The sequence below is a fragment of the Sturnus vulgaris genome, chromosome 1 (assembly GCF_052056855.1).
Source record: "Sturnus vulgaris isolate bStuVul1 chromosome 1, bStuVul1.hap1, whole genome shotgun sequence".
Taxonomy (NCBI): Eukaryota; Metazoa; Chordata; class Aves; order Passeriformes; family Sturnidae; genus Sturnus; species Sturnus vulgaris.
Window position 1 is genome coordinate 135,576,628 of NC_142243.1, and position 12,954 is coordinate 135,589,581.

A 12,954-nucleotide genomic window follows, 5' to 3' on the forward strand; every position below is an offset into this window, starting at 1 on the left:
CACTAAAAATAAGGGGAATGTGTGAATAAATATTAAAAGAGGCAAATATGAAGCTTATGGTTTACTTGAAAGCTCTTCTTTCAGTTTGTATTTGTTTTGGGTTTTGTTTAATAGCTCAGTGTTAAGGCTTACCTACAAATAAACACAGTAAAATATCATTGAAATTAAACACAAAAGACAACATCAGAGGGAGAGCGTGGAATAAACACCACTGACAAGTGTTCTTCGAGATGCTTGTGACAAAAGAACTCTTTGAAAGAACAAGTAGGACAATATCAATTGTAGAAGTCAATAGATATTATATCTTCATAGAAGTACTGTGTCACTTCTGTGTACTTCTGTCACCTGCATTTCAAGGTGTTTGTAATTGCTAGGATACAAACCAAAATCACACAAAAATTGTTTGAGGTTCAAGAGGTAGATTGAATTTGTTTTCTAGAAGGGACCAGCATATTTAGTTCAAGAGCAAAATATGTTAATTTCCTTTATTAAATCTAGAGATAAAGAGTGATTTCCAGCTCTAGATAATCCTTTAGCTCAAGTAGAAGTGTGAAGGTGATCTGGTATCTGGGAACTGAAGTCAAGTCAGATTAAGCATAAAGGTAAGTTCACAAAAGCAAAGGTGATGCCACAACATTTTTAGATACATGAATATATATGGCATCACCTGAAGTTTTCAGGACAAAACTTTTGTAACACTGAGTGCAACAGAATATGCACACAGCATCAGTTTAGTTTATAAACTACTACTCTATTGACTTCCATTACAGAGGCTAAGAGAACAACTAATTAATTATTCCAATAAACAATTCAGACAAGTAATATACTGGTTTTGACATACCACCATTCATATTAATAGAAGCACTTTTTGCAAATGTACATAGTGCCCCCCTTTGAGACATTTTTCAAACAGTTACTGTCATTTAAAGTAAATAAATAAAGCTGATTTCAAATACTTTTTTTAGAAATAATTTTCTTTAATTTGTCTTTAAGACAACAATAACATTTTTAAACATCTATGAGGTGCTGTAAGCTAAATATTGAAGACTACATTTAAGACACTTTATTTAAAAATTAAGATGTTAGTAAGTTCCTACCTACTACACAACAGGTAAAACAAGACATAAAATATTTTTAAATGTTCATTTTTTAAAAACAAAAATATATTATGTTAATTAAGATATGTACACGGACGGTTATCTTGGTAAGTCAGCAAGAACAAATGGGATGATACTTTCAAAATGCATCCTTTTAGGAAGAACAGGAACAAGATTAGGAATTTAGGGGGAGGATAAAAGGGATTAAATGTCAGGATGCCTTACAAATTTAGAGTCTTTTTAAATTTCTTTTGCTTTGGGCACTTCCTGGTGGAGCATCTTTTTTATTCTTCCGTTTTGCAGATAAACTATTACATTCTTTTGACCCATGGAACGCATGCAGACATAAAATACAGAATTCAAATGCACATGCTTGTCTGCTACATAGTCCCCGTTTCTTTACCAATTGATATTTAGCAGGATATTGACATCTTGGACAAGGTTTTAGAGCCTCATCAGTGAACAGAGTTTTAGCAACCTGTAGCAAGAGGAGAGAGAAAAGAGCTATTTAGTCTTGTAAATAAAAATGTTCTAAAAACTGAAAATTAAGCATTTCTTAGATACCTACTTTCATGTATTCTTCCTGCCTACTAGCTGAATGGGGAAGAGAACTGCATCTCCTAGGTGTAAGTTCAGTGTGTGAAGGTGGTGTCTGTAAAATAGGAGTTCTGGCTTGAGCTTGAACAGGCCTTAGAGCAGATCTATTAAGAATATTAAGTCTTGTAGCAGCATCTTCAGCCTTCAATAAATATTCCTGTTAGTTTACAATTATTAAAAAAAAAAAAAGGGAGAAAAAAAAGAAGATTTTATTTAATCTGGGATTTGCAGCTGGATTTTACTTGTTTGTGGTTTTTTTCCCCTGCAACAACACATAAGAAAATAAAATTATAGATATATTGCAAGTATTTACCATTAAATGTTTATATTTAGCAAGGGATCAAGAGAGGTCATGAAAAACCAAGTCCCATGAGCAGGGTAAAAAGCCAACTGTCTTTTAGCGCACTCTACCGGTGCTCATGTTTGTGAATCAGGACGTCTCAATAGCAGGTGTGCATGTGGAAGAGCTGAAAAAATATACTGCTATCAATATGCTTACTTCTCTAGATGCCCCTTAAAAAACCTTCTACGTATCCTTCTGATGTTCACAAATACACAGTGACACAAGCAGTCCTGAAAATAATCAGGAAGCAATCTAGAGCGGGTCCTACAGCACTGCAGACTAGAGTGAAATGGCACAATGGTATGAGCAGAGGTTAAAATCTAAAGTTAGAATTAGTCAAGGAAGAGATCCTACAGGATTCTCGAGAAAGGGCAGAAGGGGTAAATAAGAGTCTTACATGGTTGACCAATACTCAAACTGCAGACCTGCAGACTACTGAAAAGCAGTGAGAGCCATTACACTCTCCTGTTAGAATCCATCACCTACTCATTTTGGAACTGCCTCTGTCAGTTATCTTTCTGTAGCTTTACAAGATGTTTCCTCTTTCCTTCTATCTTCTTTCACACTTGAAAAAAATCACCTTTGAGAACTATCTTACCCGAGCTGCTTCTTTCAGCTGTTTAGTGTGCAACTTTCTCCTCTTATCTGCACTTCTGTCTTGTACAATGATTTCACGCCAGCTTTTACTTACTTTCCAAATGCTGGAACAAATAAAAAAAATTATCCCTTTTCAAATTTTTTCAAGTAGTGCAGAAGTCGTGATAGTAAGACTACCTAGCAAAGTTTTTTTTCATGGTTTCATATGCTCTTGGTCATTTTACAGACTGCTGCTCTAGACTAGCTCATTATTTTGTCATGAAACACGGATCTCATACTTTACATATCACTGTATAACAGAAGAGTCTAGAGAACAACAGTAACATTAATAGCACAGCACATCTTTGACTTAAATTAATTTCTTCCTCCATACAAGCCACTTACCAAGGTTGTTTCTAGTCACATTTGCATTAAGAATTCTGAAAACCTCTGTGCCCTTACACACTTTCATCTACTTGCCCATTCCTTTTGTTACGAACAACAAAGAAATGGAGAATGTCGTGTGAAATGTAACAGGTCCTATTGATTAGAAATTAATCTGGATTATTCATGAATCAAAATTCCTTGAGCACCTTTGTGCTTCAGAATAACTCGGGGAATAAAATACACAAGAAAAATTATAGAAAATGTGTTTTTGAGTGCTATGCACTACTGAGAACTTGTAATGAGAATAAATTACTTTCTAGGCTTAAAGGAATTAAATATATTTTAAAATGTACAAGTATTGGGATTTAGTTTTGAGTTTACTAATTTTCCATATTTATTTAGCTTTTAGTGCCCCTATTTGTTTTTAGATCAACACAGAAAGACCTACTTAACTAATGGTGAGAAATCTTCTTTTCAGAAAAAAACCAAATTTTATTGACAACACCTAGTATTCCAGAAGTTACTGTAATTCATTTGCAGAGGCACATCTTTTTCCCTTTATTGTGTGTGTGAAGCAACAGTACTTACCTGCATAGACTTTCCACTGTCAAAGCATCTAAAACTATAGCAAGAACATGTTTTAAATTTCTATCTTTCAATTCTGTTAAAATATCTAATTTTTCAAGGCCCATTTTTTTGCCAATAAGTCCAGGAAGAACATGATCTAATGCAAATATTTCTGTTCCATCAATATTCTCTGAGATTTGCTTTTGGTGCGATCTTTGTCTTTGCAAACAAATTTCATGAACTATTTTCAGAGCTGGAGTTCTTGAGAGATCTCCATGACTTACAACCAGGTCTCCACTAGGGTGTTCTTTTAGAACTAACTCATGATCTTCACTGACAAAGTTTCTTTCTTTTGTTAATATATGCACTGAAGTAGGACTGCCATGATTATCTTCTGTCTCTGACTGGGAGCCTAGTTCCCGAAGAGTGGATAACCTTCGGACTCGCTCAAGTTTTCTTGTCTTTCTTTTACTGTCTAAAGTTTTGGAATCTTCTTTGTGCTTTTGGAAGAGCTCTTGGAAAGATCCCTCATAATCAGACAATGAGTCTCCTGATTTGTCCAAAGGAAGTGAATTATATCCACTATCCTCAGGTGTTGAAAGATCTGGGTAATTTGCTACCTTAACAGGGGGAGAGTTTATATCACATAGTCCAAAATTCAAGGTGTCTACAAGACTGGTGATAGAAGTCAGAAATTTACCCTCACTGGCCTCAGGTAACACATTGTATGTAGGAGTCTTAAGCACCCCGTCTCTAACACTCATAAGAACATTTTCATTAAATTCGTTAGTGTTACTAGCAGTGACATCTTTCCACTGAATTGGAGATAGACTTTCTGATTCTAACAACAAGGGGTCCTTACAGTGGGACTCATCTAATGTAGAAGTCCTTTGTTGTGAAAAGGAAAGCCTGCGTCTTGGAGAATCGGGATTAGAGTCCTCAGGTTCTGAAACGCTAGTTGTCAGAGGTTTGTAACCTTTATCTCTTGGATAATCTGCAGCAGTTTGTGAAAGCTTTTCTTCAGAGCTCAAAACACAAGAGAATATTTTTTTCCTGATGCTTCCTGAAGAATTAGGTTGTCTTTCACAGCATCCTATGGTTGTGCCAGCTTCACTAGTCTTGGGTAAAAGAAGCCTCCTGCGTAGTGAAGAGCCTTTCCTACTTGATTTAGGAGTTTCAAAAAAATCTGCACTTCTATTTGCTTCTCTTTCTTCTGATAAGGAGATAGAATTCAATTCTCTTTCAATAGATGGTGACCTGGGAAAGAAGGCACTTGGATGGATGTGTTCAGAATGATCCTGTAGCAATGATACACTTGTTACACTTGGCTCTTCTTCACGTTCTGCATCAGGATCTTTTACTGACTCCTTGCATCTGCTGTCCAGAAATGCTGAAGTGCAGCATGTGTCTTTAAAATTAGAGTATTTAAAGTTGCTCCTGGGAGGTGTTAATCTACTTCTGTTAAGAATATTGAACCTCGCTGGATGACTGTCTGACATGTTCTGCTTGACACTTTGACTTTGTAAATGAAGATACCACTGTTGTTCCTGGAACAAACAACAAAAGCAGTCACCAAAACCCCCTCAGATTAGAGGGAAAGTCTTGTTTAAGTCTATCAAGATAACAGTCATAACAAAAACATTGTCATTCGTCTCAGTAGAAACAGAGCTTATACATAAACACAACAGTAGATGGTTAGAATGAGTGATTAAAATGCATATTATACTGTGGGGAAAAAAAAATAAAATAATCAAACATATATCCAGTTAGCTAATTGACCTGGCAGTCCTCATCTGTGGAAAAGCACTTCAAATAACCAACACAGCAATTATAGAGGCTCACTGGTGCTAAAATGGGCAACAAAACTCCCCATCATTCCAGTAGAGCCAAGATTTTTACTAGCACTGTTACTGCTTCATCCAGCAACTAACAGTGAAGTACTCAAGAAGGAGCAGAAGCTCTGGTAATAGGCGAGTTTAGGCAAAAGGCATTTTCTCCTTAAGTAAAATAAGGGGATTTATCATGAAGCTACAAGTCTACAAGCCTCCCTATTATTTAGATCCCTAGAGTCCCCAGAAGGAAAGGATTTGACCTTTAGTTACGAAGTGAAAAGTGCTTTTTTTATCGGCCTTAACATTTAAATGTTATTTTGTAAAGAAGCTCTCTGCTTTTGGTCATCTCTGCAGGTAAACTGAGTGCTCTGAAGGCTTACATTTTGAAGAAAATGACTGACTATACACACACTCACCAGGTACATAGAATTTAAGAGCTACTATATATTTTCCTAGAAAGGTTAAAAGTGGCTGATGCACACGCTAAAATAAGAGATGTGTGGAAACAGGCTTATTTTTGCCACTCATATACTGCAGTTTCTCCACCCTAGTGGCATTAGGTCTCTGTTTTATAAGCACAACAACTGTACAAAAGATGTTACAACTAATGCAGTGAGAGGGGCTGTTCTCATAGACACCAAAGTAGTTCACATCTGTATTGCAAGACTCAAGAGTTTGAATTAGCACCTTTCACTGTGGTATGTTACTGACCTCTAGAACTGATACTCTGGAACATAAAGCCTAGAATTGGCAACTGAACTTTCAAAACAGAAGTAGGAATCTTTAAAGGTGGCTTTAACACCAAATACTAAGTCATTGCTAATATCCCAGTAGTCCTATCCTAGTCTAGCCCTAAGCCACCAAATAAAGCACTGAGAACCCAAACTGCCTGAGAGAGGTGAGGCAGAACTATTCTTTGATGACATTGGGCCATTAATTAGCATTTTTTGACCCATACAGAAAGCACTTTTTAAGATGACTGCAATATTAAAAAAATGCTTTGTTTTGTTTTCTACTGTAACAAGACACCAACAAGAGAAGTTCAAAAGGAAAAGGATGTTAAAGAGCAGAATGACACCTTGGCATAAAGACGTACGCAATCTTGCTAATATCAGCATGAAATCAAACAGACTTAGACAAAATCCACATACATAACTGAGAAAAACTCTTTCATCAAAGACATGTATGTGAAAATAATTCCAAGACAACAACAAACTGAGGTATGGCTTGCTTCCTTCCCTTCTCCCATTTACCTCTATAAGTATCTTACTTGCCCGTTTGTTTTCTGTTTTTACCTTGTTCCCTGTTTCAGACAATTAAATAAGTGACAGCACTAAGAGGAAACACAAGAGCATAACTTTAAGCTAGTGTTTAGTGAATTAGAGATCGCTTCTTTGCTACTGCAGGACCAATCCAAGTAGCATTTAGTGTTTCACCTGCATCACTTCTCCATGTTTTAGTAGATTTGTAAGTACTGGTGTCCTACCTTCTCCATTTCAAGGGAGGGCCCTGCTTCCCCTAGCAGACACCTGTCTTTCAAACCAAGATATCCCCAACAGTTGATCCCACTATAGTTCAATTATTCATCGGTGACTTGGATGAAAGGGACAGATGCATTCTCAGCAAGCTCACTGATGGCACAAAGCTGGGAGGAGCAGCTGATATCCCAGAGGGCTGTGCAGCCCTTCAGAAGGACCTCAGCAGGCTGTAGACATGGGCAGAGAAGAACCATCTGAAACTCAAAGGCAAAAGCAGGTCCTGCACCTGGGGAGGAATAACCCCAGGGACCAATACAGGATGGGGCTGACCTGCTGGGAAGCAGCTCTGCAGAAAACGTCCTGGTGGACAACAAAACGTCCATGAGCCAGCAGTGTGCCCAAGAAGGCCAAGGGTACCCTGTGTTGCATTAAGAAAAGCATTGCCAACTGGTTAAGGGAGGTGATCCTGACCCTCTTCTCAGCCCTGTTGAGGCCTCACTTGAACTGTGTCCAGTTCAGAGCTTTCCAGTTCAAGAAAGACAAAGAAATACTGCAGAGAGTCCAGTAGAACTATGGAGATGATGAGGGGACTGGAACATCTCAGTTATGAGGAAAGGCTGAAGGGGCTGGGCCTGTATAACCTGGAGAAAGGAAGACTGAGAAGGGACCTTATCAATGTCTACCAGTATCTGAAGGGAGGGTATCAAATGGATGCAGCCAGGCTCTTCCCAGGGGTGCCAAGTGATAGTACAAGAGGCAATGGGCAGAAACTGGTGCATAGAAAGCTCCACCTGAACGTAAGAAAAAAGTTCTCTTTACTGTGAGGATAACAAAACACTGGAAGAGGATGCCCAGAGAGTTCATGGGGTCTCATTCTCTGAAGATATTCAAAAGCCATTTGGACACAATCCTGAGTAATGTGCTCTGAGGACCCTGGTCAAGCAGAAAAGTTGGACTAGATTATCTCCAGATCTCTTTCCAATCTTACACATTCTGTGATTCCATGGTTTTAGGTAACAGGCTGAAAAGGTTTTGTCATGAACCAGAAAAAAGAAAAAACCTTTTTCCTATATTTTTAAAGGTATGAAATCTCTGTGCAGCACACTGCTGCACTTCAGTCAATTATTCGTGCTATGAGCAAAGCTCTTCTTTCTGTAAGGAGATGAAGACCTATAAGAAATCTGTCATAACAAGAGGGCTTTATCTTCACTAGTCTACACAAAGAATAGAGGCTTCATTTTTATGCTGAATTTTGGAAAACTACAGTTAGTTAACAAATGTTGCCAGTAGATATTACTTCCAAAAATGTTCACAGAGATTTAAACTGAATTCTAGAGATTGCTGTTTGAAATCTCAGTCCCCCACCAAAAAACCACAAACTCATACTTGCACTTATCTTTAAAAATATTACTATTTCCCTTAAATACAGGCAAACTAACCACACATTTGACAAAATCCCAAAGGCTTCCAGGCTAAGAAAATTAATTTTCAGGCAGCATGCTGAAGAAACAACAAAAGGAAAACCTCATATTTCGCAGTTTCATTCTCAGACATTATATGGGACATCAGAGAATAGAAAAAATGTCAAATACTACAGCATAAAAGAACTTAAGCAAATTTGTCTTTCAAGTACCATAAAAATCACAGCAAAACAAGATTTTGCAGCTATAAAGGAAGTCAGAAGAGCAGAATGAAAGAAATGTTGGTGACTCAAGAAGCGAATATAATGCTGCACAGAAGACAGCGGCCAGCAGGGCGAGCTTGTGAGCTCACTACATTGATTCGGATATGCTAGAAAACAATATAGAATAATATAAATAAAATTGCCAATTGACACTGAGAGAACAACGGCCATTCATTAAGCTTCATTTCACCTCTCATCTATACTTAATTCTATACCCTCCACTCATACATATATTTTTATACTTATTTTTACTTCTTTCTCCCTGACTCCACAACTTTGAGACCTCACGCGGAATATCACCTTCAGCCCTGAGGCCCTCAAAATAAGAAGGACATGGACATGTTGGAGCAAGTCCAGAAGAGGAACACAAAAATAATCAGAAGGCTAGAACACCTCTGCTCTGAAGACAGTCTGAGACAGTGGGGGTTGGAGAAGAGAAGCCTTCAGGGAAAAATAATTGTAGCCTTTCAGTACCCAATGGGGCCATCAAGAAAGCCAGGGAGGGACGTTTTACCAGCGCATTTGGTGATAAAACAAGGCAGTAAGGGATCTAAACTGAAAGAAGGAAAGTTAGGTTAGATGTTAGGAAGAAATTCTTCACTGTGAGGGCAACAAGACTCTGGAACAGGTTGCCCAGAAAAGTTGTAGAAGCTCCATCGCTAGTAGTGTTCAAGGTCACATTGGATGTGGCTCAAAACAACCTGATACTGTAGAAGGCCATGCAAGGGGCTCAGACCTCGGCGATTTTTAACATCCCTTACAACCTGAACCATTCTATGATTTACAGCAAACCCCAGTATACACCTCAAGCTTGTATATGACTTTTTTCCAAAATGTATTACCTGTACAAATTAAGCTTTCATTTAACACAAGGTCTCATTTTACAAATACAAAAGGAAAAGCCTTTCAAAGGTGCTGAACATTTCTCATAACAGAACAAGAGTCTATTTCTATTCATAAGAGATGCCTAACAAAACCTCCTACAACACTACTTTTTATAAGCACTTCTTTTGTATCATGAGAATTTCATCCACTAAATTTGAGCCATAACACCCCACCTTTTTCATTTGGGGATCTTTAACCAGTTCCTGAAAGTCTTCTTAACTTTGTCTTAGATGCCATCAAACAGATGCACAGAAAAGAAAAGGCTGGTCACACCACTAGTCAGTTACAGAGGAAGTAACAAAATCCATATCTACTAAGGATAGATTTATGTGCTCTGTGCATTCCTCATATCTATTATTAATTTTGCAGTTCTCAAATCAATTTACAAATCAACTGCAAAGTTTCTGGGAGTTTACTGGACAAAATAATTCCTATTCAGAGACCCAAACTAAATTTAGGATTCAGAGATTTAGACAAGGAATAATTCCTAACAAGTTTAGTCTTATCAAGTATCCTAAAGAGGTAAGAATGTTGGTTACTGGAAGGCAATGTAAATGGTGCCCTCCAACTTAGACATAAGTTCTAGGATGGTGTCGTCTGTTCCTAGGGATTTATATTCCTCAGTAATACACAGAGAACACTTATGCATTGAACAGGACATTTTCTGCCTTTTTAAAAATGATTGTTCACCACTTCTAACAAAAGAAACAAAGTCCTGGTGACACAGAAATATATTCTCTGTTATTTAAACAGATATGGTATGTGCACTAAAACACTCTGCTCTTTAACCCCAAAGTCACTGATACCTTCAGAGGTAACAATACTGAAGATGACACAGCCAAGTCCTATCTGCATTATGTGGGTCACTTACCCTAATTTGTGAAGCAATTCAAGATCCTCCAATGCAAAGGCGCTGTATTCAAAGTATTGCTTACCCCTAGTGATAACCTGAAGTGAGAAATGATGTAGACAGGAAGGAGAGAGGTGCAAGAGAAACATTAGCCAGCTGAGACAGCTTTCAGTCCACGTATATATGTGTTAACTGCAATGCCCAATTACCCAGCGATGGTGATAATGAGATTAGCTGAAGGCCAGCACCCGAGGGTCTCTCAGACACCTGGGACGCCGGACACGAGCAAAGCACCCGCTTCGCCCTCTCGTCTGGCAAACCGGCGGGCACAGGAGCAGAGCCCGGAGGCCGCCCTACCACGGGGAGCGGCTGAGGCGGCGGCGGGGCACCCCGAGCAGGGCTGAAGGCGAGGAGCAGGAGTGAAGGCGGGCTAGAGGAGCTTCAGCAGCTCTCGCCGCCCGGCCCCGGGCCCGTTGCCCTTGGCGAGGAGCCGCTTCGCCTGTCCCCACCCACACCGGCCCCTCGCGTGCGGCCGCTGCCGCTTTCCCTCGCTCGGGTTTGAACTACCCGCCCTCACCAACCGCTGCCTCCCCGCCCCCTCCGCGCTCGGCCCTGGCCGGGAGCCTGAGGAGACCGGGAGTGCCCAGCCCGCTCCTCGGGGACGTGAGGGAACACCGGCGGGGCTTGTCCCACTCCTCACGCTTTATACTTCAGCCCCGCGGCCCCCGCCGCACCCAGCCCACTGTTAAAGCGCCCCTGAATCGTTCCTGCTCTGCCTCTCCTCAGGCACCCGGCGAGGGTGAGGTGTTCCCGCCTCTGCCAGAGCCCGCTCCGCTCGCTACGGCGGAGGGGAACGGGGGGCGGAGGCGCAGGGGCAGCTCAGGGGTGTTTGAGGCATTTACAGCTAATGATCCTTATCTGTACCGCAACCTGTAAGCTTGGGTTATAAAGGTGCTGGTTAATTTGAGTTAATTAGTACCTTTCTACCCGGCATCCCAGGACTAAAACAGTCACAGAGCGTTCGTTAAGTACATTGCCTTCAAAGCGGTGGGGTGGAGGATCCCCGACTCCAGCACCGCACAGGTTTTCTTCTCCCCAGGTACTTTTAGCCAGAGCCCAGGAAGGACCACTCTCCCTGGCTACAGTGTAGAGCATATTTTTCACACCTTATCCTGTCATGAATGGCCTAAAGGTTACTCCTGTTTAATCAGTTTAAAAGCTTGCAGTTATTCAGAACCTGCCGCCTGGGTTTTGCTGTGGTTTTAGTTTTTCTGTATATTAAAAAAACCCCAAAAAACCAAAACAAACCAACAAAAAAATAAACCAAAAAACCGAACAACCCTCCCCCCCCAAAAAAAACCCCGACACACACCCGCTAAAACTATGGCTACGTAGATGCCTGTTTTTCCTGGGTTCTGTAGGGATAGCGTGAGGCTTCACACCGGCGGGATAGACAATGTCAGAGCTGAACGAGAGACCTGGAACCGACTCTAAAAGCAGCACCTACATTTTAAGAAGCGAACTCCCGGCTTAAGTAACGTAACCCCTGTTCGTGTGGGGTCTGGCAATTGCTCAGCCTTCCCCTTTGGCAACTTCGTTCCTCCGGCTTCTCGCATCCCTCCTGGCGTGAGGCAGCCTGAGAGGCGCCCGAGGAAACAAGGATTTAAAAGTTCCCGACCCAGAGCCGGCGAAAACGGACGCTTTTAGGGAAAGAATATCGGTTTATTTGATAACAAGGTAACAGTTACGGCTGAAAAGGGAAAGGCTCTTGGAGTATCTCTCCCTTCCTTTTTAAAAGGCGAAAACATTAGAAACTTCCTTTAAGGTAATAGAAGTTTTCTGAAAGTGCTTTCTGTAGTACCGTCTGTTTCGCAGGAACTGAATAAAATTGTTTTTCATATATTTGTATTTTTTAATTAAATACCTTCTCAGCAAAATTGGAAGCTTACTAGTGGGACACAGCAACTGCCAGCTCTGTCTCTGTCACTCAAACCTGAATTTATGCGAGCTGGATCAAAAAGATCCAAGAAATTTAACAAGTCGTAATTGCGACATTTTATGCAATACACGGAAGTGTCACACTAGAAAGTGTGTTTTACCGAAAAAAAAGTCCCTCTCCCAAAACCCCACCCCAACAAAAACCGAGTAAGCAAACAAAAAAAACCCCCAAAACAAAAAGAAACAAAACCCCAGACAAACAAAAGAAAAACAACAACAAAAAAATACCCAACCAGAACCTGAGAACGCAACTTCTAACAAGTGAAACGAGGTAAGATATTCTGCAACACTCGCACTGCGCTCGGTTAGAGCTGCATTTCCTTCCCCTGTCAAAAGTACCTGTACCCCTATGCCTTCCCCATCTCGACACACAAGCCTTTCCTCTCATTTGCCTACCAATTCCTCAAGAACTGTTTCACTTCACGGGATGGTGGGAGTCTCCCACACTGTATCAACACTCTCTGCTACTCTAAATCCAAAGGAGCATCTCTAAGACTAGAATTTACCAGCACACGGGAATGGGACTTACCAAAGCGCTCCTCTCGTAAGGGGAGGAGCCTATTTTTCAAAGAAAATGTTTAAAGGATGCTAATTATCAAACAATTACATGATTTATTTATTAATAATGGAGACATTGTTTTCATAGGATTAACTGAATTT

At 40.2% G+C, this 12,954-nt stretch overlaps 1 protein-coding gene across 1 annotated transcript; it reads right to left on the reverse strand.

The window, feature by feature from the left end:
- Positions 1–1,163: 1,163 nt before the first annotated feature.
- On the reverse strand, positions 1,164–5,066 carry FBXO43 (F-box protein 43). The gene is made up of 4 exons (XM_014879775.2): positions 3,589–5,066; positions 2,636–2,738; positions 1,666–1,851; positions 1,164–1,575 (listed from the first exon to the last, which is right to left on the reverse strand). Exons 1-4 carry the CDS (start codon positions 5,064–5,066, stop codon positions 1,327–1,329), a joined length of 2,016 nt encoding a protein of 671 aa, XP_014735261.2. The 3' UTR covers positions 1,164–1,326.
- Between the last annotated feature and the right edge of the window lie 7,888 nt (positions 5,067–12,954).